General features: G+C 54.3%; 1 protein-coding gene across 3 annotated transcripts; it reads left to right on the top strand.

Moving 5' to 3' along the window:
* Positions 1 to 83: 83 nt before the first annotated feature.
* On the top strand, positions 84 to 27,575 carry BCL7A (BAF chromatin remodeling complex subunit BCL7A). 3 transcript variants are annotated; one of them, XM_045887720.3, is made up of 7 exons: positions 84 to 335; positions 7,314 to 7,395; positions 10,524 to 10,620; positions 14,479 to 14,646; positions 21,243 to 21,364; positions 21,884 to 22,053; positions 24,558 to 27,575. In XM_045887720.3, exons 1-6 carry the CDS (start codon positions 244 to 246, stop codon positions 22,037 to 22,039), a joined length of 717 nt encoding a protein of 238 aa, XP_045743676.1. In that variant the 5' UTR covers positions 84 to 243; the 3' UTR covers positions 22,040 to 22,053; positions 24,558 to 27,575. The 3 variants fall into 3 exon arrangements, with proteins under 3 accessions (XP_045743676.1, XP_045743677.1, XP_045743678.1); XM_045887721.3 differs by lacking the exon at positions 21,884 to 22,053 and having other exon boundaries at positions 21,243 to 21,427; XM_045887722.3 differs by lacking the exon at positions 21,884 to 22,053 and having other exon boundaries at positions 86 to 335.
* The last annotated feature ends 190 nt before the right edge of the window (positions 27,576 to 27,765 follow it).

Below are 27,765 nucleotides of genomic sequence, written 5' to 3'. Positions count from 1 at the left end.
ACTGCTGGCGGCCGCGGCGGCGCTGCTCCCCCTGCTCGGTGCAGCTGGCGCCCGGCGCTTGCGCACTGGGCCCCGGGCGCGCGGCGGCTCCGGCTTTGTGTGTGTGTGTGTGAGTGTGTGAGAGAGTGTGTGTGTGTGTGTGTGAGTGAGTGAGCGGGCGGGCGGGCGCGAGTGTGGCCGCCGCGGAGCGCGAGGAGGACCCGGCGGGCGCGCTCCCCCAGCCTCTCTCTCCCCGCCAGAACCATGTCGGGCAGGTCGGTTCGAGCCGAGACCAGGAGCCGCGCCAAAGATGATATCAAGAGGGTCATGGCGGCTATCGAGAAAGTGCGCAAATGGTAAGCGGAGGCGCCTGCTCGCCCGCCCGCCCGCCCGCCCGGCGCCGCGGCCGCCCCAGACCCCCGGAGCGCATACAAAAAGCCGGCGGGCGCCGCGCCGCGGGCCGGCCGCGGGCCCGGAGTTGGAGCGGCGGGCGGCGCGCGAGCCGGGTCACCTGCGCGAGGCGGGGGCCGCGGCCGCTGCCCAGGTGCGCTCGCGCCTGTCGCCCACCTGGCGCGGCGGCGGCGGCGGCGGCGGCGGCAGCCTGGAGGCAGCGGGGCGCCCCGGGGCCGGGCGGGGTAGCGGCGGGCCGGCCCCGCCGCGGCGCTCGGCTCCCGGGAGGGGGGCTCGGGGCCGGCCCCAGAAGCCATTTCGTTTTGTGCAAGTCACATGAAAGCGGCTTCCCGCGCGCCGGGGCCGCGATGCCGGCGGCGGAGGGGAGAGCGCGAGCTCCATTGTGCAGGCACCGAGCGGGCCGCCGCCGTCTCCGTCTCGTCCCCGCGCGCCCCGGGCGGCGCAGCGCCGGCCCCCCGCGCCCCTGCCCGCGCCGGGCCTCCCTCCCGCCTCCCTCCCCGGCTGGCTGGCTCGCTCGCTCCCCGCCTCCCAGGCCCGGCGCCCTCGAGTCTGCGGAGTTTGCAGAGCGCGAGCCGTTTAAATTTAGCGCTTTGGGCTGCCTGGAGCGAGGGCTCTCGGCGAGGAAGAAAGATGGGGGCGAGCGCGAGGAGGAAGCGCCGGGGCGGCCGCGGGCCCGGGGCGCCCGGCTCCCCCGCCCAGCCCGCCCTGGCCGGCAGGCGCCCGCGCGCGGGGGTCGGCGGGCGAATCTTCTTGGCCAGAAACCGGTCCTCGGCCGAGTCTGCCTTTCCCAAAGCAGCGGCTCGTGTTTGTTTTGCCGAGGGAGCCGTTGTTTTTGTTCTCCGCGCGGGGGAGAGGAGATTCGGTGCTGGCCGTGCGTGTTCTTCGAGCTCACGTTGGAGTCTGTCCGGCGTGGCCTTGTTGTAATTAATACGACTGAACGCGTTCGCCGCCTCAGCGGGGTCTGGCTCCCAATCGGCCCGCGGGCCAGGCCCCAGGCGCAAGCACCTCCCCAGGTTGGGGCAGACTTGTTGAAAACTCCCAGCTCCTTGATTTCAACTTTATTATTTTTTTCCCACGGCTTCACCAGGGTCAGGGAGGGAGAGGAGCAGCCGCGACGATCTCGAGTGTCAGCCCCCGCGGGCTCGTCCTGACCCTTTTTATTTAAAGACTAAAAACTGGGCAGGCCCCTGGTGGGATATGTTTATGTTTAGGGGTGTCATTTCTTGAGTAATGCCTTGGTCTCTAAAAACCACTGGGGGTGAGCCTCCAGCCTAGCCGTGTCACAAGTTAGCTGTCCTTTCTGAGTCAAACCCAACAAAAAAGGCAAGAGGAAAATCAATAAAGTCCACGTGCTCCCGGGCCTCCTATGGAAAGGGCTGTCTGCGGATGGCCGGATGCCCGGCCAAGGGCTGGGTTTGGCTCCAGTGGGACAAAGAATTTTCAGAACCGTGAGAAGGGGAGGCCTTCCAAAGTTGAGATCCGAGTTTTCGGTGCTGTGGGAGCTTCCCCGGGGCACGCAGGGTGCCCAGTGCCCAACTGGAGCCATTTAAAAATGGCAGAAACAGCTTCAGGCCAAAACACACACGGGAAAACAAGCCCACAGTCCCCTCTCCTGTGGGATTCCCAGAGGGAAGGCTGGGGTTGTCCTCTGCCTTATTCCCGGGGCAAAGAAAGAACCGGTGTCTGGCCTTGATTCCCTTCTGTCAAGGCCTGGAGGTGAGAAAGGGGCTGGGGGCAAGCTGCCTTTCTCTGTTCCAGGAGGCGTGGTGGGGCCTTCTGCTCCAGGTTCCCAGCAGGACAGAGGCTCGGTACCCTGACAGATGCTTCTGTGGAGCCAGTCTGCCAGTGCTCTGCAGGGAGGGCAGATGGACCTATAGGGCTTTCTACCCCCGGGGGGTGGCAGAACAGGCAGCCTGGGGCCCCCCTCTGGCCTGGCCTGTGTTTGGGGGAAGGGAAGAAGAACGGGTCTCCCTCCCTCCCTGTGTTTCGGGAAACAGGTCATGATAAAGACCTCAGGCTTCAGGATCTCCTGGCTGGGCTTCCAGTTCACTTCCTTGCCGTGACCTTGGGCAAACTGCGGAACTTCTTTAACCATGGCAGCCACGGGTCTGGTGCTGCTTTCTCCCTCCTAGAACGAGATCATGTCTCCAAAAGCACCTATTCCTGCAAACAGAAGCAGCCACTAACGGTGTCCTTATTGTAAGGTGGACGCCATAAAGTATGTGTTTTGCTGATTTTCTTTTTTTTTTTTTTTTTTTCTTTCTGCCCGTTTTAAGCAAAAAAGACTTCGCCTTATTTTCAGGGTTTCCCCAGCCCCGAGAAGCCAAATCTCACCTTCGCTGTACTTTTAGAATAGGCCTTCCAGTCAGTCCTTGAGGCTTTGGGTTGTTTATTAACTGCGTGGCCACCAACCATGCCTTTCACTAGTGTCTGGGACATCGGGTTGCCAGATTTAGCAAATAAAATTACAGGACACCCAGTTAAATTTGAATTTCAGATAAACAATGAAATAACTTTTTAAAAATAAGCGATATATGTGTATAAATTTTAGTGTAAGTATGTCCCATGCAGTACTTGGGACATACTTATACTAAACTGTTAACATATCTGAAATTCAAATTTAATTCAGCATCTCATATTTTATCCAGAGAACAGAGGTGTCTGGCATACCATTTATCCTGTGAGTGTAGGGTGGTATTTCTTCTCAGCCCTGGTGATCCCTAAAAATCCCCCCTCTGCCAACCCTTCCCTTCCCTCGTCCCCAGAAAGAGCCAGCAGTCAGCCGTGACCACCCCATCCCTAGCTGCCAGCCATTTTCCCTCCCTCGTCTGGTGTCCCAGCAAGGCAGGCTGGTAGGCTGTGAGGCTGCCACAAGATGGCTGGAAGAAGAACAAAATGGTGGGCCCCTTTTTGGGAAACTGGGCCAGGGTTAGGGGCCCAGTGTGGGTGGAGAATAGCAAGGGAGGAGGGTCACTGGGTGGGAGACAAAGGCTTGAGCCCCAAAATAGGCTTAGGCCTGGAACCCCTGAGCCCTTGGTCTGAAGGGTCCCTCAGTGACTTATTGAAGGAGAGAGGCCTGTTCCCTGGAGACGTCCCACACATCCCACCCACCCATCTTTAGGGCCACACCTCTTTACCTTTGGGGTTACCCTCTTGCCAGGTGCAGGGCAGGTCAGGTGAGCCTGGGCCTAGTTAGGAAGACACCAGCCGTAGACAAGGCCTTCTCAGGTGTCAAGGACTAACCCTGGGAAGTGATACAAAGTGAGGGATTTGCAGTCTCTTTGAGGGAGTCAGCAGGGTCCCCCTTGGGCAGTGACCCCAACATCTTGGCTAGCCCTTGGACCTGGACCCAGGAAAACATTAAAAATTGACCATAGCCTTGAAAATCTGTGGCGGGTGCTTGTGGTTTATATGGGAACCTATGCTGGGGGCGGGGGAGTGTTTGGGGCTTTATTGCTATAGCTGGGACCCCATTTGCCATTTTGTCCAGGAGCCCAAGTCTTGAGGGGCAGAGAGCAGTACTTGAGCCTGGCTGGTTACCGGGGGGCCCACAGGCAGCTTTGTGGCAAGGTGGGGGTGTGCCCGCTGGCTGTGGTGAATCTGGGCCCAGTGCCTCCAGTGGGGTGGGGGGTGAGTGCTGGGGGCTCTGACAGAGCCCTGGCTCCTCATGCACGTGGGCCCCTCGTGGCCACGTCACCGCCTTTGTGAGAGTCATCAGGAATCTGGATTTTTATGTGGTGTTTCACTTTTTTCTTCTTAAAGTTTGGCAATTGATTCAAATTTTAAAAACTAATAGGCAGGCCAGACAAAACATGCCTGTTGGCCACTTGTTTGCCACCCCAACTATAAAGTAGTAAGTACAGCTTGATTCCCTCACTGAGGGCCGGGGCTGCGTGTTCTGGGGTGATGGTTTGGGGAGCTCCATCGTTTCCCTGAGCCCGTGTGTTGTCTTCCAAGGAGCTGCCGGCTTGAGGAGACACCCAGAGCCCACTGGTCATGTCTGTGAAATCGCTTCCTGTCCTCCCTGGTGCTTGCTCTGCCTCATTACCCGCGTTCCAGGGCCTCGTCTCCCTGCGGGGCTCCTGGGCAGAGGGCAGTCCTGAGGTCCATTCCCGAGGTTGGGTTCTTAATGCTTTGCCCTATGTCCTAGAGCCCCTCAGTGTCCGGTAGAAGTGCAACCGAAGAAAGGTTTCTAATCCTTGGGGTGAGTTGGAGGGGACTCAGGCCAAGGGGTCACCAACTGGGGCAAAGGGGGGTACGAGAACCTGGCTGCAGTCTGCCCGTAGGTTGCAGGGCCCTCAACCACTCTGGGAGGCACGTGCAACTTGAGGGTCCATCTTGGCCGGCATGCAGGCTGCAAAGCCCAGACCTGACACGCTTTCTGCCTTGAGACACGTCCTGTGTTTTGCACGTCAGTTACTTTTGTTTTTGTTTTTGTTTTTAACACAACCAAACCTTGGATTTGCTGACCTACTGGGGCCCTGGCGAGGAAGCCGGTTGAGGGGCTGTGAGTAGTGAGCGCCTTTGGCCATTTGCGTGGGATGCTAGCAGTTTGTGTTTCTGTGTCCAGCTTCTGTAACCGATGTGCTCTGTGGAATGATTTCTTAGTTTTTCACAGGAGACAGAATAGCAGAGTGGGCTGTAGTCGGAGCCTGTGTCCAGTCCTCGCTCTGCCTTGGGCTAGCTGTGTGACCATGAACTAGTTATGTAACCTCTCTGGACCTCTTGTTTCCCACCCATAAAATGGAGTGACAGTGGCTCCCCTCTCCTAGGCTTATTGGGCAGTCTTTGGGGGAGGGGGCTTGATTGTAAATAAAGCACTTGGCAGATGTAAGCTTCAGCACACAATGACTATTACTATTGTTGCTTTGTCACCAAGGTTGTTCCTTGGAATGCCCCGTCCCTTCCAGGTACCTTCTGATTATTCAGAATGGAGGTGGGGAAGGACACGGATTATGGGCTGTCCATTCTGCCTCCAAGATGTAGGAGATGGGTGGGTGGTGACTTAGATATGTGCCTTCATTTTATTCTTTCTGGGCTAAAAGGGGGCAGGAATGGGGGTGGGAGAAGCTGCTCCTAAAGCAGTGTGGCTTTGAATACTGGCCCCGGAGAGACAGACTTCACCTTCTCATGCCTCAGTTTCTTTATCTGTCAAATGGGGAGGGTGACTGTTCCTGCCACACAAGGTTATGGGAAGATTAGAGCAAATGTGTATGGGAGCTTAGCACATTGAAGACACTAGAAATAGTCCTAAAATAAGTAAAAGCCAGACTGTGGCTTCCTCCAGCAGGGAATCTGTAGGACCTGAACAGGCACAGTTTGGGGAATGGAGATTTCTGTGGTTTGGGTTAGCTGGTTTTGAGTGTGCTCAGGTGCCCCGAACCCTCTGTGGCAATTGAGTGCCAGGTGGCTGTAACGTGTCCCACCAGCCCCTGAAGGCCACCCCCCATGGAGGGAAGGCTGGTCAGGTACCTGCTAGCTCACAAACAGAGGTGCTCTTGCCACACATAAACTTTGGTTCTGGTGGAACTCTTGTCACTAAACTTGCTGGCGGCTTCTGGCAGCTCTGTCACCTGTCCTAGGTGTGCATCTGGGCCCGACATCCCACGGTGGGTTCCTTGAATTAAGCAGCCGAGAGAGATCCTTTGTGACCTCCCACTTCTCCTGAGATGGCAGAGCCTGGTGCCAGGAATGGGGACCCTAGAGTCCAAACTGCTTGGTTTGGAGTCCCAGCTTTCTTTCCGGGTGATTCCTCCGAGCCTCGATATTGTCAGGTGCACAGCCTCTGGCTCTCATTCCCAGTGTTAGGGGCAAGAAGTGACTTGACCTGACCTGTAGACTGCAGGGGTCAGGGACCAAAGTTTGGAGGCTGTGGCAGGAATCTAGGGAATGATGGTGGCTTGGAACACAGTGGTGTGGAGGAGAGGGTGTTAATTATTATCCTTAATGAAAACCAGTCACCCCGTTTCCTTCTCCTGGCTTGTGATTTTTGTCCTTACCCATAAACCTGCTTCTAGTAGCGGGGGTCCCCGGATGCGGTCCCCCAAGGAGCTTAGGCTGTGGTGGGGGCGGGGGCAGGGACAGTGTGCAGATGTGGGTATTAGGAGGGAAGACCCAGAAACACATGCCCGTCTTGGAGCTGGGATGTGGGGTCTCAGGGCATCCTTCTGGCTGGCTGCTGTCCAGGCTGTGCTTCCCTGTTGAGGCCTGGGGACCACCCTTGGGGCCAAGGCCACTAGGCATCCAGGTTTGCCCTTGTTCCCCTCCCCGCCCCCCCCCCCGGCTACTCCAAATGGCGTTTGCCCCGAAGAGCACTGGGTGGTTGGTTATTCACGCTGTCTTCTCCTGCCTTCCTTCCTCTGACCTCAGAGGCATTGCGGGGAGGACAGGGTGAGTCTGTGGGTGCCCTTGGTGAAGCCCCCCTCAACCCCTGGGGAGGAAATGCCCTGCTGGCCTCAAGCCCTCCCTGCTGCCGAAGGGGTTGGGGTGGCCCAGTTCGCTGGCTCCGTGGAGATGGCAGCGTTGGGAGGCACAAAAGCTGGAGGACCCTGGGGCACAGTTCTCTTCATCCAGAGCAGTCCTCTTTAACGGCAGGCCCTCTGTCCGCCCAGTCTCACCAGGCACATCCTTCAAGGCATGGGGAAGCTTTTCACACATGCTGTCTCATGTAATCCTCATGACAGCCCAGAGACTGATGACCCTGTGTGGTCTAACAGACGGGGAAACAGAGGTGTAGATTGGTGAATGACTTGCCCAGCAGCCCCCAGCCACTAGATCTGGAGTGATCTGGAGCTCCTTCCCTTGACCCCAAGCTGAGCAGCCCCTGTGTCCCAGCTACTGCAAGGCCCATGTCCCCCACGAGGGGTGCGCAGGGTTCTGCCCCAGAAACCCCCTGGTAACGAGCTCTTCCTCATCTTCTGCAGGGAGAAGAAGTGGGTGACTGTGGGTGACACATCCCTGCGAATCTACAAGTGGGTCCCTGTGACAGAGCCAAAGGTGGACGATGTGAGTATGTGGGCCAAACCCCTGGGGTGGGGCCATCCATCCGTGCTCCCCGCACTGCAGGTAGAAGGTGCTGTCCACCACTGCCCACCAGTGTGCGACCCTGGGGCCAAGGCCACCTGGGAAGCAGAAGGACCCAACTTATGGCTGGAGAGGCTGCTGCACCTGGGTCCTCCTCCTCACTCATAGTCCAGCCCCAGAGTTTGGCCCTCCGGGAGCTGGGAAGTGTCCCCTGCAAGTCATCTCTTCTGGGCTGAGAGCCCTATAGTTTGCCAGTGGGGACATGCCTTAGTGCAGAGCTGTCCCCTCCCTGGGGCCCTGGGCACCCCGGTTTGGGTGTAGCATACGCCCGGACAAGCAGACCCTCCCCCATCGTTGTCACTGCTCCGGAGCCCCCGACCATCTGCCAGGTCTGTCGAGTTGACCCTTTATCCCCTTTGTACAAGTGAGGACACAGGCTCAGAGAGGTGAAGCCACTTCCCCGGAATCACACAGCAAGTGCCGGGTCTGTTTGACTCCAGAACACATGCTCTCTTTGCTGTTGGAGAGCCTTCTGGTGGTTGGAGCTGCGGGCCACCCCAGAGCGACGCCAGAGCGAGAGGGCTTGGTACATGGGAACACAGCCACGGCTGGGGCCCTGGGGTGGGGGGCGGGGGGGGCTCCAGCCACTAGAGGGAGCGTCAGCAGCCCTGCCTGGTGTGGGGGAGGGGCTGCGGAAGCTGCTGCCCCACATCGTGGGTAGTTTTTCAGCTTCGCGGCTCCTGGGCAAGTTTACCCCCAAAGACGCCAGGTCAGCTACTCTTATTTCCAGTCAGCATCCAGAATGCTCCCCCCTACAGACCTTGGCATGGACTGTCCTGCCCGGGGTACCTTCCCTATTCATGCGAACAATCCTCCCCCCCAGGAAGATGGCTCACGCTGAGCCACATGGATGGATGGCTCCATTTGCTTCTGGGGGGTCGTGGTCATGATTGCTGGGTTCCTAGGGGGCCATAAAGGCGAGGCTAAGCCTCCCCGCAGCTGTCTTCAGTTACCTGTCCCAGGTGTCCAGGCATGGCTGAGGCTCCATTCTTGACCCTGTGATCACAAGCTCGTCTCTGGGCAGGTTGGTGCTGGACGGAGAACGTCGGTGTGTGTCACCCTTTCTGGTTCTGGCCTGGGCTCCTGGAGCCCCCAGGGTTGCGTTCCTCGAGGCCCCAGGACCTAGCCCATCGCAGCCGTTGGTGCTGGCTGTCCCTGGAGGGGAGAGCAGGGTGCAGCCGGGTCCTGGAAGGCAGCTGCTGGCCCCGGCCCACGTCTGTGCCTTGCACATCATTAGGTGTTGTGTAAACGCCGGTTGCATTTGAGAAGACATGGTCCCTGCTCTCAAGGAATTTATAATCTCGTTGGGAAAGATAATTATAGAATAGCATGAAACAGACATCAGGGAAGTGCCAAAATGGATTGGGATCAAGGAGAAAGTGTAATATATGGGCTGCCAGGAAGGACAGGGCAGCTGCAGGCTGGGCAAAGAGGTAGAGGACAGGTGCCTCCCCGCCGCCGCCGTTAACCTATGATGTCAGACAGGTGACCCTAACTTGCTGGGCCCTCGTGCCCTCTTCCGTGCAGTGGGGTAACAATAGGCAGCTCCTGGGGTTTCTGCAGCAGAGTAAAGGCGGTATATCAAACAGAGAGAACTTAACCCAGCACGGCTGTGCAGACGGTGCTCGAAAATGCTAATTTGCCATTGTCTCTGAGCCATGATGTACAGTACAGTATGATGTTTCCCCCATCCCCTTTCCCTCTAGGGCTGTGGGCCCCACCCCTGGCTGAGCATCCAATCCCCTGGGAACCATGGAGAAATGCAGGTCCCTGGGCCCCACCCCAGACAGCTGAGTCGGAATCTCTGGTGGTTGTGGCCAGGAATCCGTATTGTGGAGGGGTAGCTTTTTATTTTTCTAAACACCCAATTACAACATGTTGCACCATTTCCCCCGCCCCTTTGGAACTCTAGCAAGTTTTTTCCTTTTAAATAGGGAAACCAATTTACAGAATTCAAGTATTACAAAACATTTTTTTTTTCCATGAAGACAACTCACATGCCATAAAATTCACTCTTTCAAGGTATACAAGTTAGTGTTAGTGTATTCACTGTCATCTAGCCATCACTGCTGTAATTCCAGAACATTTTCGTTACCCCAAAAAGAAAGCTCACACCTGTTAGCCGTCACTCCCCCACTGGCTTCACGGTCCTGGAATCCACCAATCAACTTTCCATCTCTAGAGGTGTGCATATTCTTCAAATGCTGCTTTTTTCAAATATATATATATATCTTTTTGTAAATCTGCTTCCTGTCCCTGTGTACGCCCCCACGCCACCCAGCTCCTTTGGCTGGAGGCGACCAGCATTTGTTTATCCTTCCAGAGACAGTGCCCACAAACACACGTGTGGATAGACATTCGCGTGTCCTTTTCTTTCCGTGAATAGTGGCCTTCCCTTCCCATGTTCTGCACCTTCCTTTTATGCATCCTGGAGATGACTGAGATATTCTAATATGCTGATATTTCTGTAGATCATTCCACGTTAGTATATGAAGAGCTGTCTTATTCTCAGTAATTATTGCATTATGTTACGTGGAAAGAATGTGCTGTAATTTAACAACTCTTACCAGTGGACACAGGTCATTTCCAACATGATCCTATTCCATTTGTAAAAAAAAAAAACCGAATGGAACTGCACACAAAGAGCATCCCCTTCACCATCCCTCCTCCTTGGGATCTCCCTCCTCACCTGGCCTTCTAGTATTTTGCCGGGAGTCAGCTGACTGCTGTAGGCAGCCATGGGGCCTACAGATAGTGGGGGTGATCTGTGTCTTCTCTGTCCCTCACCCGGCATCACTGTTCCTGTTGGCATGCCTGCTGCTGCTGGCCCCCCACACAAGGCAGGATTATGCCCAGCCCCAGAATCCTCCCTTCGGCAGGTGAGGCCCCTAATGGGACGTGTTCAAATGCAGGCCAAGGAGAGCCCTCCGGAGACTTGCAGGCTCCAAGATGAACCGGCCAAATAAAATATTCATATCACCCCCCGGGGGCTTGCTCACGCATGCACACACAATGTGGTGACTCGGTGTCTGCTCCATTTTCTCTTCCAGAAGAACAAGAACAAGAAAAAGGGTAAAGATGAGAAGTGTGGCTCTGAGGTGACCACGCCGGAGAACAGCTCCTCCCCGGGGATGATGGACATGCACGGTGAGCTCTCCTGCCGGGTCCTGGGCTGCGGCAGAGCACTCAGCTTTTGTTCTCACCAGCAGGTTTGTTCACATTCCAGGCAAGGGTAGGAGGGCTGGGCAGCACCAGGAGGCCTTGGTGCCCAGGAGAAGCCTCAGCAGAGGAGAAACTCCTCTTCCCAGCACAGAGCCAAGAAACGTAAAACAAGAAACAAGCCAGAGACATAAAACAAGACCTTCTTGAGCCCAGTGACACAAACCTTACGGGGGACGGGGGGGTTGGGTGCGACCTGTCAGCCCTGTGTGCGCTCAGGAACTTTTTGTGGGTCTACGATCTTTTCCCCTCCTAGGCCTGACCTACCGTAAAATTGACGCCGTTTTCCATTTCCTATTTCTCTTTGGCTGCTGGGAAACTCCAGACTGGATTTCCACATCCCGTTAATCACTCTGGGACCCGGGGACCTGCGTTCCACAATGACATCCTACCTTCCTTTGCTGTCTTACTTCAAAAGTTACAACCAGTGTCCCCCTGATGGAATCCAGGCTGGAGACCTGCATTAGCCAGTCTGCGGTTTTGACATTGCTCGCGCTGAGTTCCCATTTTACCTCGTTAATGGATAGGAAAGGCACACGTCATCAGGGTGTGGCTTCATGATCGGTATAGAGGTTCCATACAGCCATACAGCCGGCCCAGGTCAAGACGGAAACGTGCCTGGCCATCCCCCTGGTGTCCCCTCCCGGTTATCCCCACCCCTCCAAGGACTTCTGACCTGAGAGATTCAAACGTGAAATTTCTGCAACATCGAGTTTCCGATGTTTATAAACTAGGAAATCTGCATTTATGCCATACTTTGGGAAATCAGACCCAGAAACTCGGGGAGTGTGTTCCCCTCAAGGCAGCCATAGCTGTTCCTGCAGGAGACTGTGGTCACTCCGGGGCCACCTGCCTGGGCTGCCACTAGCAGAGCTGGTACCACTTGCGTTTTCCCATCTCTTGATCCCAGTTTCAACATCTTTGTCCTTTTGACCACCCAGGCCTTTTGTACAGCATGGTGGTATTGGATATATTGGACTGGACTCCTCTGGTTCCAGGGCTGTCCTGCTCTGGGGAAGGAGTGCCAGTGAACTTTCGCATTTGCCCAAACTGACCAGTCTGGAAAACACAGTCACAAGCTCTCAGGGCAGGGGGTCTTGCTTATTGCTGGGCTGGCTTCAGAAAGCACGGAGGGGTTTTGCTGACAGCTGACACGTCAGGAAAGCCCCTCACTGGCCATACAATCGCAGTTGAACACTGAACATGGAACACAAATGAACCAGGTATTGGAGCTGGGACGTGACCTGCCCCCCTGGCATTGCTTAGATCCCCACTCTCTTGGGATTTGAGAAGGCCCCTGCCTGGCTCACAGGTGAGAGCCTTTTAGAGCAGAGGATGAGATCCCACCTGGGTTCACATCTGGCTCCCTAGGACCTCCCCCCCAACCAGCTGTGTGATCCTCGGCTAGTTCCTTAACATGTAACCATCAGATCTGTTTTCAGTCTGCCCAGTGGGAATGGTAATGCCCACTTCATAAGGTCCTTGTGAGTATTAAATAAGATAACCCCCTCAAAGCCCTTGGCATGCTAGTAGCTCACGTTTAAGGCTGTCACAATGCGCCAAAGCATCTAGTTAAGCCCATTTCATGCCTTACTTCATTCATCCTAAAAATAAGCCCCATTGTGCAGATTAGGAAATGAGGCCTCGGGGAGGTGGCACCCCAGGTTAGGAAGCTCACGGATGCCAGTGCTGGCCTTGAGGTCCTTTGGAGGCAGAATCTAAGTGTGTGGCCACCAGCCCAGGAGCCTCGCTCACCTTCTCAGTATCCTTTCCATTTTAGCACATGTGCAGCTGAGACCCTCCTCCAGCCGCAGGGCATAGATGTGTGCAAACGCAAGGAAAGATGTGGGCCTGGACAGGATTATCTGCAAGACTCCCAGTGGGATAGCGGGCATCTGCAGCCACCTCTTTCGAGTCTGAGATTCTATCAACATTGATTCGAATGTCAGGGTCACGTCGTTACCAGGTGACCAGGTTAGGCTCTGGCAACTAACTCGTTAAACATTAGTACTTGTTGTCATTAATTAACATAACTCCGTGCTGGGACTTGTGGGTCAGGCCTCTGCCTTTTACACATACGCACACATAGCTTGGTGTAGGAAGGAGGTTTAGATTCTCTTAAAAGGCAAATCAGGAGAGTGCGCTTTTTTTTTTTTTTTAAGTCCCAGAATTCACAAGAGGATCTTTGTGTAATTAGTACACTTAGAATAAGATGCAGTTTACCTGGCCGGGACCGTGTGACTGCCTGGCGCTTCCTTGGCAGGTTGAGTTTGGAGTTGGGTGGAGCAGCTTGAGCAAGGGGTTCTGCCGCTCAGAGCCTCAGTTTCCCCCTCTGGAAACGAGGGAGGTAACAGCACCTACCGGGCAGGTTGTCGGGAGGATGGAACAAGTGACTGTAAGTGTTTTTGCCCAGGTGTCAGCATGCAGTAGGGCCCAGGATGTGTGGATGTACTTCTCCGTGTCTCTTCCTTGCTCTGTGTTTCACAAAAGTGGCCTTGGTCCCAAGTGCACAGCATGGCCCAGAAAAGCAGTGCGGTGATAGTTTTGAAATCACCACTTGGATATCTGCAACGTAACATGATTCTCTGCACCTAAGACGGGGTCTAGCGCCAGGGGATACGTGCCCCCGGACCCCCAGCCCTGCCACCAGCTCAACGATGAATGCAGTGCTCAAATTACTTCTCTTTTTTTCTCTGTATTATGAAAAATTTCATAATTGAGAACAGTAGGAAGACTAGTGTGATGAACTTCATACACCTGTCACCTAGGTTTTCACTCACATGCCATGTTTGCCTCATCTTCTTTTTTTTTTTTAATATATTAAGCTTTTTAATTGAAATGCAATTTACATAGAAAAACTGCACAGCTCTCGAGTGTTCAGTTCAGGGAATTCTGACAGTCGTAGGCAGCCTGTGCTGAACTGAAGTTTCCCTGCGTTGTGTTTTAAGTCCGCGGCTAAACCCTTCAGCACGCGTCACTAATAACATTTCTATATGCCTGCCGTGCTGTTTTCACTCCTAACATAAGTAACTGTTACTCCGTCGTATCTTCTAAATCCCAGACTATATTCAAATTCCCCAGTTGTTCCAAAATGTCCCTTACGAGCTGGCACATTCAAAACAGAATCTAAATAATTTTCACATGTCCTTAATTTAGCTGTTAATTCTCTTAAATTTCTTTACAATAATTTTCCCTGCTTCTCTCTCCCTCTCTCTCCCTCCCACTCCCTCTCTCTCCCTCTCTCGCTCTCTTCTTTAATGGTTCTGACTTGAAGAGCCTGGGCCGATTGTCCTGTGGAATATCCTACTTTCCATTTACATGTTCTCTCCCCTTTATTTTGTATCAAGTGGAAGTTGGTCTAGACACTTGATGAGATCAGTGGGACATTTTTGGCAGTGCTGCCTCATGGACCATGCTTCAGCCCTCGTGTTGCCCCAGAGCCAGGTGCACAAATCTGGCCTCTTCACCCAGAATGAGGCCTCAGATCCCCCCCAAAGACTTGAAACGTGAGAGGCCACCGTGTGTCACTGGCTGCCCCCCACCCCCACAGGATGGAGCCAGAGGGGGATGTTCAGGCAGGCTCACGGAAGCCTTCTCCTTGCAGGACATATGGAACGGCCCCAGGTGGCTCATCTCCAAGGTCTTGAGGGCAGGAAAGTGTCTCCTTCCCTGAGAGAGTGTCCTGTGGGGCTGCCGGCAGAGAGGCTTGGGGAGGCCGAGCCCCCAACCTGCCTTTCCTCAGTAGCTGGGGGATTTCACCCTGTGGTTCTCTTCCCCCCTGTGCAGATGATAACAGCAACCAGAGCTCCATAGCGGATGCCTCCCCGATCAAACAGGAGAACAGCAGTAACTCAAGCCCTGCTCCGGAGCCCAACTCAGCAGTGCCCGGCGAAGGCACTGACGCCAAGGTGGACGAGGCCCAGACCGACGGGAAGGAGCTCCCTGGGGTGGAAGGTATGTGCCCGCAGGGGCTGGGCCTTCGTGCAGTCGGTTGACAGGTCTCTAGGAGGTCCAGCCACATGTCAACCCCTAGAAGGTCACAGTAGAAGAAAGGTAATGCCTAGACTAGCTCATCTTCTTGTGGGGCAATTTAAAAATCCTACAGTCTGGTTTTGGGAAGGTAAGTTCCGTGGAAAACTATAATAAGAAAGAGGAATGGCGAGTCTTGGTGAATTATGGGGAATTTTCCATTTTAAATAGGGTGGCCAGGGAAGGCCTCACTGAGAAGGTGACATTAGAGCAGATTAGGCTAAAATTAGGTAAGGGAGCAAACCCTTTGGGAAAGGGGGAGAAAAGCACTGTGGGCAGAGGGAACGGGCAGCACAAAGGCCCTGAGGCAGGAGTGTGCTTAGTGGCTGGGGAAGGGCGGATGAGGGGTTCACAAAGTGAGATGAGGTCAGAAGGGGCAGGACCTTGAGTGTGGGGGGCTCTTAGGCCAGTAAACAGACCCTTGCTTCTGTGCCAAGGGAGACAGGAGCCATTGGGACTGAGTGCCATGGTCTGGAGGGTCACTTTGGTTGCTGTGATTGAGAACAGATAGCAGGACTAAGGCAGTCATCCAGATGGAAGAGGGTGGCGACTGGTGTGACCAGAGTGGGAGCAGACGAGGTGGTAAGCAGCAGTCTGATTGTGGAGGACATATATGTACGTGGCTATGTATATGTTGGCTTATTTTTGTCTATTGTGAGATCTCTGGATTCTTTTTTTTTTTTTTTAACGTTTTATTTATTTATTTTGATGGAGAGAGGGAGAGACAGTGAGAGAGGGAACACAAGCAGGGGGAGTGGGAGAGGGAGAAGCAGGCTTCTCACTGAGCAGGGAGCCCGACGCAGGGCTCGATCCCAGGACCCTGGCACCATGACCTGAGCCGAAGGCAGACACTTAACGACTGAGCCACCCAGGCATCCCAAGATCTCTGGATTCTTGCAGCAGAAAATTTTGAAACATACAGAAAAATAAATAGGGTACTCTCCCATATATGTCAGCTGAATTCGGCAGTTGTTGGTTTGTTTTGCTTTGTCTGTAAGTATTTGGGGGGGAGGGCATTTGAAGGTAACTTACAAATCTTACAGCATTTCTTCCCTGAACCCTTCAGCACACATCTCTTAAAAATTAGAATGTTTTCTTACCTGATCACAGGTACTGTGTCATTACACTTAAAAAGATGGGTCTGTAGCTCTTGCTTGTCTGATATCGAGGTGTATTTTGAAGGTCCAAGAGGGAGTATGTGTTGACAGGTGGTACCTGGGCTGAGCGGGGACTGGAGGGTGACCCCTGGCACCTGAGGGGATGGCCTGGCCGGCATTTGTGAAGGGAGGAGAGGAGGAAGAGGGCTGGCCCGGGGTGGAGGCCAGGCTTCCCTGTGCTTGGGGAGGGACTGGATCGGGTCTTCTTGGGAGGAAGGCCTCTCTTTGCTGTGGCATCACTTTGAACCCCTTTCCATTTCCTTTGACACGCTTTGCCACACCTGCCCTGTGCGAGGCTGCTTCCTGCCCCCCAAGCACTCAGAGGGAAGCAGTGGGGGACGGACACCAAAACTGAGAATGAGACTCTGCAGAGGTCACAGTCAGACTAGATCCAGCGTGGGGCGTGTGGATGTGGCCACGGGCCGGGTGCTGTTTTTACTTTTAATTTGAATTGGATATCAGAATTTTATTTATTTTTTTTTTATAATTTTTTTTTTTAAAGATTTTTTATTTATTTATTTGACAGAGAGAGGCACAGTGAGAGAGGGAACACAAGCAGGGGGAGTGGGAGAGGGAGAAGCAGGCTTCCCGCCGAGCAGGGAGCCCGATGCGGGGCTCGATCCCAGAACCCTGGGATCATGACCTGAGCCAAAGGCAGACACTTAACGACTGAGCCACCCAGGCGCCCCGAATTGGATGTCAGAATTTTAAAATTAAACAATTTCACTTAAACAAGATTGATTTCCACCTTCTCTTGAGAAAATCAGAAGATTGGGCAATACTGGGTCCACTTTTCCATGGAGCAGCAACCAGTTAAAGCAGAGATGTGGTTGCCCTTCCAGGGAGGGTGGGTGAGCCTGCATTTGCTAGTTCCACACTCCCCGCCACTCCCTATTGTCTTCCTGACACTGAGGCCCAAGAGTCATGGCCCCATATCCCTCCATGATCACTGTTGCTTTCTTTATTACTCATTTAAAGGAAAAACTACGTTGTTTTTTTTAACCTATTTCTCTATCGGAAGTGGAAAAGTAAAAGTCTGAGAGGTTGGGAGAATCTGTATTTTTTTGAGGAACAGAAGAATATTCCTTCAGATTTTTTATTTCCTTACCTGTGTCTGAGTTGAACAGCCCCCACGACTCATTCACGGCACTGCCTGGCCCTTCAGGGGGCTTTTGAGTTCGTGATCAGTGCTGTGTTAGTAGGAAAAAGGAGCCCAGGGGCCTCAGGAAAGGCTTCCTGCTGTCTGACGTGGGTTCGAAGGCTGAGTGGGGATAGGAGGGAAATGAGCAGTGCAAGCAGAAGGGACCAGGGGCAGGGCCTGGGGACGTGTGGGGGATGGGGTGAGCCAGCCAGGCATGCGGTTCTCAGGTGCTCAGTGTGGCATCCCCTTTCTGAGCCGGATGCGAAGGCACTCATGCCAGGTAGGCCTGTGGGCGGGGCGGGGGGGCAGGTGACCCCACACACGGGGAATAACACAGGCGTCAGGACGAAGACTGGACGCCCCCCAGCCAGAGCCTCGAGTGTCCTCCCCGCCCCAGGAGGACCACTGTTGAGTCTAGTGTGGTGGCCCTAGAAGAATCTAGATGAGATTATAATCTCCTTTTTTTAGAATACTTCCCTTAACAATCACCATGGAGATTGTTCCATGTTAGGACGTACAGGTTTGTTTCATTCTCTTTACCAGCTTTGTACTGTTCAGTGGTACGAACATGTCATCATTTATTTAAATAGTCCCCACGTTGATAATCATACAGGTTTTTTCCCCACACACGATCCTGCAGAGAGTCTTGTCCGCACATCTTTATCTGAAGGATGGAGGGACTGTGTATTTAGTCAGAGGTGCGGGCATTTAAAACTGGGGGAGATCCCACCATTTTCCTCCAGAGACGTGGTAGGCAAGGCTTGTCAACCTCAGCACGGCTGGCATTTGGGGCCAGACGCGTCTCGCCTGCAGGGCCATCCTGTGTGTGGTGGGATGTTGAGAGGCCTCCCTGGCTTCTCCCCACGGCGGCCCCCAGCACCGTCCCGCTCCCGGGGCTCTGCGGGCAGTGGATGGCGGGACCAGGGGGCTGGGACCAGGGACAGGATGAGCCGTCACGTCTGGGCTGACACTCGCTAGCCGTGTGGCCTTGGGCTGTCAGCGTCCCCTCCTGCGAGCCTTTCTGTTTCCTTATTTATAAAGTGAGACCGATGAAAGCTGCCTCCCTCATCCAGTCCCCGAAAGGAGTGGGGCGGAAAGGAAGCAAAAGTGCTCACCCGGGCCTGAGCCTGACGTGAGCGAGGGGAGGTCACGCACGCCTGCTGGGCCAGGTGTACACGCATCCTGGCTTCTTTCCCATCCTGCGTGCTTTCTCCCTCGTGTCTCCCATGTCTGGGGGCTGCATCTCCTTTGCCCTACAAGCCAGTTAAAGCTCAGTTGCAGAAACTGCTTCTTGGGTTGTTGCTTCCAGAATTGGCAACTACGACACCCCCCTCCCCTCCCTCCCCCCACTACCACCAAAAGCTTTACCCGTCCAGGCGGGAACTACACCGGGGTCCTCTTCTGACGACCCCAGGCCACTGGGCCCGCACAGTTGCCCAGCATTGCTCGAGGGAGGGGGTGCCTGCCGCTGTTGGGGGAGCCCCCATGGGAAAGGCATGAAGGCCTCCCAGGTGGGTCCGTGCAGCCTGCGGGTCGGGGTGGGTTAGTCACCAGCTGTTGACCTTGCTTTGAACTTGTTTACTGCTGAGTGAGTTCAGGGAATGACATAATGTCCAAACTCACTGGACTAAATTTAGGCCCTAGGAAAATAATTTCCCCTGGGTGAGTTCCAGCACCAGCACTAGGAGAATCAGGCCGCTGCACCGAGTCCTTGCACGCTCTGTGAGCTTTAAGGCCAGTTCCCGCTGAGCTCTCAGGCCGGGCAGGGGGTCAGCATGACTCTCGGGGTGGCTGGCCATGATTTCTGAACCTCCCTGTCCAGTCTGCAGAGCTCAGTGTTTAGGGCAGAGAGGGGAGGCCAGGGGAGGCCAGAGGAGGGCAATAACAATTCAAAGTTTGCTAAAGCAAACGTCTGTTACGAACTAGAACATAACATTAACGTGGATTTCTTCCCTTTTTAAACAACTGAGATGAAATTCACCTTTGTCCAGTTCCAAAACATTTCCATCGCCCCCAAAGGAAACTCTGTACCCATAAACTGTCACTCCCCCCTTCCCCCTCACCCTAACCCCTGGCAGCTGCCAGTCTGATTTCTGTCTGTATGGATTCACCTGTTCTGGATGTTTCATATAAGTGGCGTGTAATATGTGGCCTTTTGTGTCTGGTTTCTTTCACTCGGGATCATGTTTTCGAGGTTCCTCCACCTGATAGCAGGTGCCATTCCTCTCCTCCTATCTGTGACTCAGTAATACTTTGCTGTGTGGATTGCGTGGATGCACCACGTTTTGTCGTTTGATTCATTTGTTAATTTACATTTGGGCTGTTTCCATCTTTTGGCTGTTAGGAATAGTACTGCCGTGAACATTCATGTACACATACCAGTTTGAGGACCTATTTCCTCTTCCTTTGGGTCTCTACCTAGTGGTGGAGGAACTGGGTAGTACAGGGATTCCGTGTTTGACTTAACATAACAGAGGCTCCTGGCTGGATCCGTTGGTCGGTAGAGCGTGTGACTCTTGGTCGTGAGTTGGAATCCCACATTGGGTGTAGAAATTACTTAAATAAAATTTTTTAAAAAGTACAACAAAATATTAAAGAACTGGCAGGTTGATGGGGAGTGTGGTCCTATGCCCTGGTAGTTTCTCCCCCCTGGGGTTATTTTGTTACTTGAGTACTTCCCCTGCGCTTTCCCCTGTCCCTTTAAGTCCTCACCGAGACTCCACAGCGTGGCTATTGTCAGCCGGGATGACTTTTAGGGCTCCCAGAGGAAACAAGTGGCAGAGGCATGATGGGAACTCAGGTCTATTTCTAGACCCTGGGTCCTCCCAGGTACCAGGTTGTAGGCAGAGCCCAGCCCTGGAGAGGGCGGACCCCTGAGCCTCCCCGCGGCAGCAGGAACACCCAAGCTCAGGCCCTGGCAGGGTGGTGGGTCTCCGGGTGCTGCCCTCAGGATATCCGGGCTGCTGGTTTGGGGAGGCAGAGTAGGTGTTAAGAGCAGCTCACCTGGGATGGACATGCTGGGAGGACAGGCTCCTTGGGAGAGGGGGTCTTCCACCTCCTTCCTGCCCTGCTCCCCAGCCCTCTGCTCCCCACTGGCTTCAGGCCATGGAGTGCTGCCGACTTGCGTGCTCGCTTTAAAACTTAAGCCTGGATATATATATATTTTTTTTTTTTTTTTTTCTTTTCTGCCTCAGAAACCCCAGAAAGGGTGGCATTCTTGAGTCTTCTAGTGCCCTTTGAAAAAATCAGGGTGACGGTTGTTGTTGGGGCCTTGAGTGCAAGCCGAGTGGGGCCCTGGGCAAGATGCTGCTCCCACTGTGAGCCCTGTGGCTCGGTGCCCAAAATAACCTCCTCTCCCACAGCCGCACCGCCTCGCCTCGTGCAGCCGGCTACGGCCTGCAACCCCCTTCTGCTAAAGGACTGCGCTGGGGAGGGGAGCAGGGAGACCTGTGCACAAGAAACAGCCCAAATCATTGGCAAAACAGGATTCATAAATAAGTGATTGCTGGATGGAAGCCGTGCAGCCATCTTGTACACTCTTGTATTCAGAGAATTTTTAAAGACATGAAAAATTTTTCCAAAATTCTGTGTGATCTCTTTTTGGGGAGAGCAGAGAATTATATGCATGAAGGGGGGGGAACATCTGGAGAGATGAAAATAAATCCTCTGAAATGTTAGTGGGTTGGTAGTTGTGGGTGGGGTGAGGTAATCAGTGATTCTGACTTTATTTTTTCCCGTATTTTCTGTTTCTGTGCAATCATCAGTCATTGCTCTGATGGTCAGGAAAACACCCACATTATTAAGAGAAATGTCTACAAAGGGGCAGTTCCCTCGGCCGGCTCCCCAGGTGGAGAACGCAGGCTCTGGAATGGAAAAGGGAGGAGTCAGCAGCCATGATGGTTGGGGCGCGTTGTGCCCACCAGAGGGCGCCAGGTGCACGCGGCACAAAGCGTGTAGCATTCCCTAAGATGTCCTCTTAGGGCACATGGCAGGTAGCGGGTGTGCAGGCAAGGGTTGGAGGCCCCGGGGCCAGCGTGGGGCCTGGCCGCTTCAGACAAGCTGACGAAAAACTAAGAGGCTTCCCAAGCGCCCCAACTCACTGCAGGCCCGACAGACCGCCTGGCCGCAAAACTCCCCAGTTCCAGGTATTTTTAGTAATGGGTCCATCTGGCTCCACATCTCACGTGTCTGAAAACAGCTTCTGTCATCTTGCTTTCCCTCAGATGCTTCTGACGAGCAGAATTCGCAGTCTTCAATGGAAAACTCGATGAACAGTTCAGAGAAAGGTGAACGGCAGCCATCTGGAGACGCGGGTCTAGCTGCAGAGATATCCGCAATCTCTCAGGTACCTCGATCGAGGTCTCAGAGGGGCAGCCAGATCAGCCGGGAGCCCGTTGGGGTGTCGGGGGTACGTTGAAAGGGGTTTCGTTACTTTGTTTTGTGGTCTTCTCCTCGGAAGATTGGCACTTCCCTGCATTCACTGAGCGGGAGTCGTGAGTGTCCTGGGGCCCAGCCCTCAGGGAGGAGGGTGTAGGAAGAGGAGGCGGCCTTTATCCCAGTCTCGGCTTTGTCACTTTGTTTACTCAGGTCCACAAAAGCCTTGCCTGCTCTAGTGACCCCAAGCCAACTTCCTTTAGTGCGGGGACGATAAGTCTTCAGGATCCGAAATGCCGGATGAATCATCCTTTGGAATTTTGCAGCTGACCACACTGCCCCCTTGCTTGGACCCTGTTCGGGGTCATCCCTGTTTGTCAGCATCTGGTCCGAATCCGTGCAGGAGCAGGTGGCCAGTGGCTAGGAACAAACATCCTGGGTTCGAATCCCCGCTCCTTCGCTTAGCGTAACCGAGCCTCCTTGTCCGCAGCTACCAGAATGGGATCACAGAAGTGTCTTGGGGCCAGGGCGCAGATGGGATGAGAGAATGTGGCGAACACACTCGGTGTGGAGCTGGACACGGGAATGCCTCAGATGCCGTCACTGTGATTTTTCACTGTCAACCCTCTGTGCCCACCTAAGCTGAGTGGGGACTCCGAGGTATCAGAACTTGAACTAATAAAACTACTCTCCAGTACCTCTGGAGGAAGTAGCAGCAGAAAGATCGGACGGGGCCAGGGTGCAGCAGCACTTGGTCTGCGCTTTGCAGGGCCGTAAGCCAGGCCTCCCCCAAGGGGAAGTGCCTCCTGGACTCTAATGTCTATATCCCCTTGGATCTGCAGCCCCCTCCTCCTGCAGAACACACCTCCGAATGCCCAAAGACACAGAAGGAGTGTTGATGGGAGATGTGAGCCATGACCTAAGTTTGCCGAAAGGGGACTGGTTCAATTAATCGGAGGTCATGGATAAGACAGACTGGTATGGAGCTGTTAAAAAGAGTGTGGCTGATCCAGGTACAGACAGAAAGAAATATCCTCCCGATGTGAAATGAGAAAAGCAAGACCTAGAACCTCAGGCATAGCTGGAGCCCATTAGATTAAAAATCAAAGCCTCCTGAACAGTGTGTAAAACCAGAATGTCTGCTGGGGTCTCCTGGCCTTCTGAACTCAGTGGAGGAAAGGTTAGCTTGAACCTTTGATCCGTACCCTGGGGGCATCTAGTGCTCTTCTCCCTCCCGCCCCTCCCCCCACCCAGATGTCTGAAAGGTGCAGGGGTCTTCCATTCTCACAAGCCCCCCACCTCCACTGCCATTTCCAGGGGACCCAGACCTGGAATGAGGCCTCTTCCACTGTTCTCAGGCACACACGGACACAGACTCATCCACAGAGCTCCGAGGTTTGTGAGCAAGGTGGAGGATGCATTACAATTAAGCAAGCAACCAGACACGGACATTTGGCCGTTCCTGTGTTTAAAAAAAAAAAAAAGCTTCCCCAACCTCCCGACAGGAGCAGTACTTTGACTCTTCTCCCCTGTTCGGCTATCCTTAGCTTGTGGCTCCTCTCTTTTGCTCCCTTTTCCCTTTCTCGTCCACTCCCAAGCTCACATGCTGTCCTCCCATCCAACTGTTCTGCAGAACCAAAGAACCTTCTCCCCAAGGGGACCCAGGGGATCCTCTGAAGGCACAGTACCTGCTTTTTCTGGTTATGTCTGTATCGGGCTTTTATTGCTTTCAGAATGAGAACCAGGGGGAACACAGAGGCAGCTCTTTCGGCCTCCCTGCGGTGCGCGCTCTCAGGGTCTGCCACGTGAAACTCCCACACAGCCCACCTCAGGGCCTGGGGGCTCCATTCAACATACGTTGTGCACCCACTGTGGACCGGGTGCTCTGTCAGATACTAGGGACCCAGAGTGAGCTGGAGATGGGGTCCCTCCCTGCCCGCAGGGGACTCACCATGACACAGGGCACCTCAGGCACGACCGGATTACAAGGTCACAGCGCGTGCTGCAGAAGAACCCGAACGGGGCTGCAAGGAGACCTGACGGTAGAGCATTCTTTGGACTCTGGCGTAGGCAGAGAAACGGGCGGTGAGCGGGAATTTGAAGGCTGAGAAACTAGGGCCACGAGCGCAGGCTTTCTGGGCTGGGCCTGGAGACAGGAGTGAGCCTGAGGAACAAAAGGGGAGGCCATGGTGGCTGGGGCCTAGCGGACAAGGAAGAGAACAGCCAGACGAGGCACAGGTGGGCCTGGGCTGGGTGCTGGGCCTTCTCAGCCTGGTAGGGAGTCGGGATCTTGCTCTGGAGTCAGTGGGAAAGTATCAGCAGGTTTTATGTCCTGTGTGTGATTGCTGTTTTGGGATTTCTTGGACTGTGTGGAAGGCTGCGTAGGGAGACCGCGGAGCAGGATGCCGCTTTGTCTGGGCAGGTGATGGGTGCAGGTGCAGACTGTGTGAGCGTGGCAGCGGGTGGAGGGGAGAGGTGGGCAGGCCCAGGGGTATTTGGAGATGGAGTTGGTGGGACTAATAGGTGGGGTGTGAGCTTGATCCTGAGCAGGTGTGGTGTCGACAGACTTGGGGGGCCGGGCAAGGTGGGTAGTCATCAGCTGGTCTCGGGCGATGGGTCAGGTTGGAGATGCCTGAGTGGGAAAGTCAGAGTGGGGGGGTGAATGCCGGACCTTTCTGCGCCGTGGGACTTGGGAATGTGGTCACAACTACGGCCCTTTTCCCCAGAATAACACACATGTGCGTTCAGCAAACTCTGAGTATCAGGAGGAGCCATTGACCACATGGCAAGGTCGGACGAGGTCTTTGAGCTTGGAGAGGTCGACGTGGAGGTTGTGCACAAATGATTACCCTGGCGATTAATGACAGATCGGAAGGCTGATAATGGGGAGACCCTCCCTGGCTGGTGTGGGGCAGGGGACGGGGGAGCTCAGAAGCACAGGGGGCAGTGTGCTTGGGAGACCCGGAGGGAAACCACCGTGGCGGGGACAGGCGGGGCCCAGGTGACATGGGGCTTGGTGAACGTGGGCCGCGGGGTCAGAACTGCGGGCTTGAACCACAGAGGCCGGTCCTCTGTTTCTTCCTGGGTTGACCTTCAACCTCACGGCTGGCCTAAACTGCCTTCCTGGTGTGGTAACCTGTGTCCTCTTTTCTTCTTCCCCCAAGGATTTGGAAGGAGTGCCGCCCTCGAAGAAGATGAAACTGGAGGCCTCGCAACAGAACTCTGAAGAGATGTAGACAGTACGTTCAGTCCTGCTGTCCATGTTTCAGGGGAGATCCATCTGCAGGCTGAATCCTAGAACAACTTCACCTGAGCAGTTCCTCTCGGGTGCAGACAGGACTACTAACTTTCCAAGTTTACCAAGTGCAAATCCAAGAAAACCCAGAACAGCGTAACTTCTCAGACACTGAAGAACTTTCTGCTGTGAAGCAAAACACTCAAGTGTTGAAGGGACTGTCCTTGGGAAGGCGGGGTCGACAGCTCAGGAGTGTCTGCACACTGTCTCTGAAGCCAAGATTACATTTGTGTTGCTGCTGTATTGTTTTGTGTCCCCCCCCCCCCCCCACTTCTCTATTTAACGATATAAGCTATTCGAGGGTGGTACCGATCAGGGAATCGGTTTTCGTCGGGGCTTTTCACTGTTCGCCCGATTCCTTCCGCTTTCTTTTTTTGTGCCTTGTGCCCTTGAGGTGACCTCTGGCATGTTTTCCTGGTTGTTTTGCATCTCCCTTTGCAAAGTGCCCTCGGTTTTGTCCAGGCAGCTGGTGCCCCGTCCTCACACCTCTCTCCTCCCTAACCCGGGACTTCAGCTGGAGCGGAACAGGCAGGGAGGAGGGGGACCCGAGGCCTCTCAAGAGCAGGACCTCCTTGGCCGCCTGATCTGCAGCTGCAGGGGCGTCGGGCAAGCCCTGGGCCCTGGGTCCAAGGTCCGAGGAGCCTCGGATGTCGGGGCACTGCCGCCGAGGGCTGGCCTCCGGATGTGCTCTCTCACTTCCTCGGGGCATCTGGGGCTGGTATTTCCAAGGCCACCGTGGTGGCCCAGACGGACGCACAGAACCCTTCGATTGCTCTGGCACTTGCAGCCTGCCCCCACCACACGGCTTTCTCCCACACCTCCGAGGACGAAGCGGCTTCTGTGGCTGACTGCAGGATTGTCTCCTTAGGACGACAAAAGGGCTGAGGAGGCTAGGAGCAGATGGCAGGAAGAGCTGGTGCTGAACTTGCTGTCATGCGATGTTGCCTGGATTTCAAATCCGCAGTAACCTGCTACCCTCTGCCTCCCCCCCAACTCGGCAACCTCCCTCCCACCCCCCTGCTGCCCGGGGAGAGGCAAGATTGCAAAGTGTTCTGATGCTCAGAGCCAACAGTCCGATGGCCTCTCGCTCCCAGGATGCACTCACGGTCCCCATGGGGGAGCAGACCCGAGGATTGGGCCTCAAAGGCCAGAAGCAAGGCACCAAGGAGTGGGACGCCCTACACTCCTCCAGGAAGGGGTGATCGAGTCCTCTCTCCTCGCCTCCATCCTCTGCCTGTGTGCTGGGACACCTTCCTCTCACTAAAATGGAGATACCCCCTTGGACGAACTGCCTGATTGGTTCTGAGGCCTGGTTTGCTCTTAATTCCTAGATGGACTCCTCGGACCTTAACCCTTTTCCTGAGCTTTCTTTACTGCACTGGAGTTCCAACTCCCTTTGAGTTGAGTGAGGGTGGGCGGGTTGGGGGGAGGGGGTTGTTTTGTTTTGTGGTTTTTTTGTTTTGTTTTGTTTTCGTTTTTGTTTTGCTGATTGGTGCATATTCAGGTACCACCTTTGATACCTTTGACGTGTGGATCTCTCTCCTGACCACCATGGAAAGTGTCTGCCAGTTTCTAAGTTTCTGAGGGCGAGGCTCTTACTTGTTTTTAAGGGAGCCAATCTATTTCCTGCACTTCAAGAAGAATCAAAATGTTCCTGAATTTCAAATACCTCATGCAAAAATGTCTCCTGAAATAAGGGAAAAAAACAAAAAACAAACTTTGAAAATCTTAATGTTGAAGTTCGCAATGCCGAAAGGTTTCTGTCTTAAAAAAAAAAAGTCCTTATCAATTTTGCCCCTCAGGCAGTCAGCTCTGTGCAGAACTGTGTTCTGCGTTACCTCTCAGCGTATCTCAAGGCGGCTTTACCTCCAGATCCTCTAGAGCTAGAGTAACTTTTTTTCTTTGCAGCGAAACTCCATTTTGATGAAAGATGAATTTGGATATTTATTTCCTTTCTTTTTGGGAAATGAGAGGTTAGAACCAAGACAGCTGAAGGAGAATCACACGCATCCACAGAAACGGCACGTCGGCCGGGGGTTCCCCACCCCCCGCCACCCTGGGGGCCCCTTCCGGTTGCGGTGGCCTCTCTGGACAGGCAAGGGGAGTCAACGCGGTTGAGGATGAAGACTACATCTGCGACACTGAGGCTGTCATTTGTTTTTCTCTGAAGTGCCTGAAGGTAGGAAGGGGCCTGTGGCCGGGACCGACTGGGCCCCCCCCAGCTGCTGAGGCCACGCCAGACAAAGCACCAGCGGCCCTGTACTCATCGCTGGCCGGGAAGGCCTTCCACGCGGGACAGTGAGACTGCAAAAATCCAGATGTGCTTCCTTCCCCGACGCAGTCCGCTCCTCGGAGCCACTGTCCCCCACCCACCCTGTGCCCCTCGCCCCCCTCCCACCACAGAATCTAAGACCTTTCAGCGGCCGAGCCAGGGGCAGGGCGGGGGGGGGGGGGGGGACGCTCAGCAAATGCCTTCCGTGGCCACCACATGGCCTAAAGGGCTCCCAGGGCAACCTTGCTCCCCGCCACACGTGAAGGGGGAGCTTCGGCTACACATTCCACAAAGTGCTGGCACTTACACCCGGAACCCGGAAGGCGGTGGACCCGTTTATAGGGTGGTGACCTCCCATTACCAACAATGTCATGGTTTGGAATGTTCATTATCGCCAAGGACCCGGTTAGAGGTATAAAGACCTTTTTTTCACCGTTACCTAATTTTTTTTTTCCTCTGACGTTTGGGTTTTTGTTTAGTTTTTTGTTGTTTTTTTTTTTTTTGGTGTGTTGTACAGCAGTATAATTTTTCACTTATTTATTCCATCAAGTAGATATGGTTTGTACAATGTACAATGGTTCCATTTCAGAAAATAAAAAAAATTCAAATCATGAACACCATGTGATTTTGTAGCATTATAATGAGAGTGAATCTGATGGATGGTGAGAAGGTCCTGCGCCAGCGCGTCTGGCCTCTCCTACATGGCTGCGTAGCCCTGACTTTGTGTAGGACACTGAGCTCCTTGCAGGCGGGGACTCCCATGGTCACGTTAGCTGCCGTCATGAGGCACTGGCCAGGTACTGTG

This window comes from Mirounga angustirostris, unplaced genomic scaffold (assembly GCF_029215605.1).
Source record: "Mirounga angustirostris isolate CCGP_5_RB_7025 unplaced genomic scaffold, mMirAng1.0.hap1 SCAF_14, whole genome shotgun sequence".
NCBI lineage: Eukaryota > Metazoa > Chordata > Mammalia > Carnivora > Phocidae > Mirounga > Mirounga angustirostris.
Note: the sequence above shows the minus strand (reverse complement) of the source record. Positions and strands in the feature narration are given on the sequence as shown.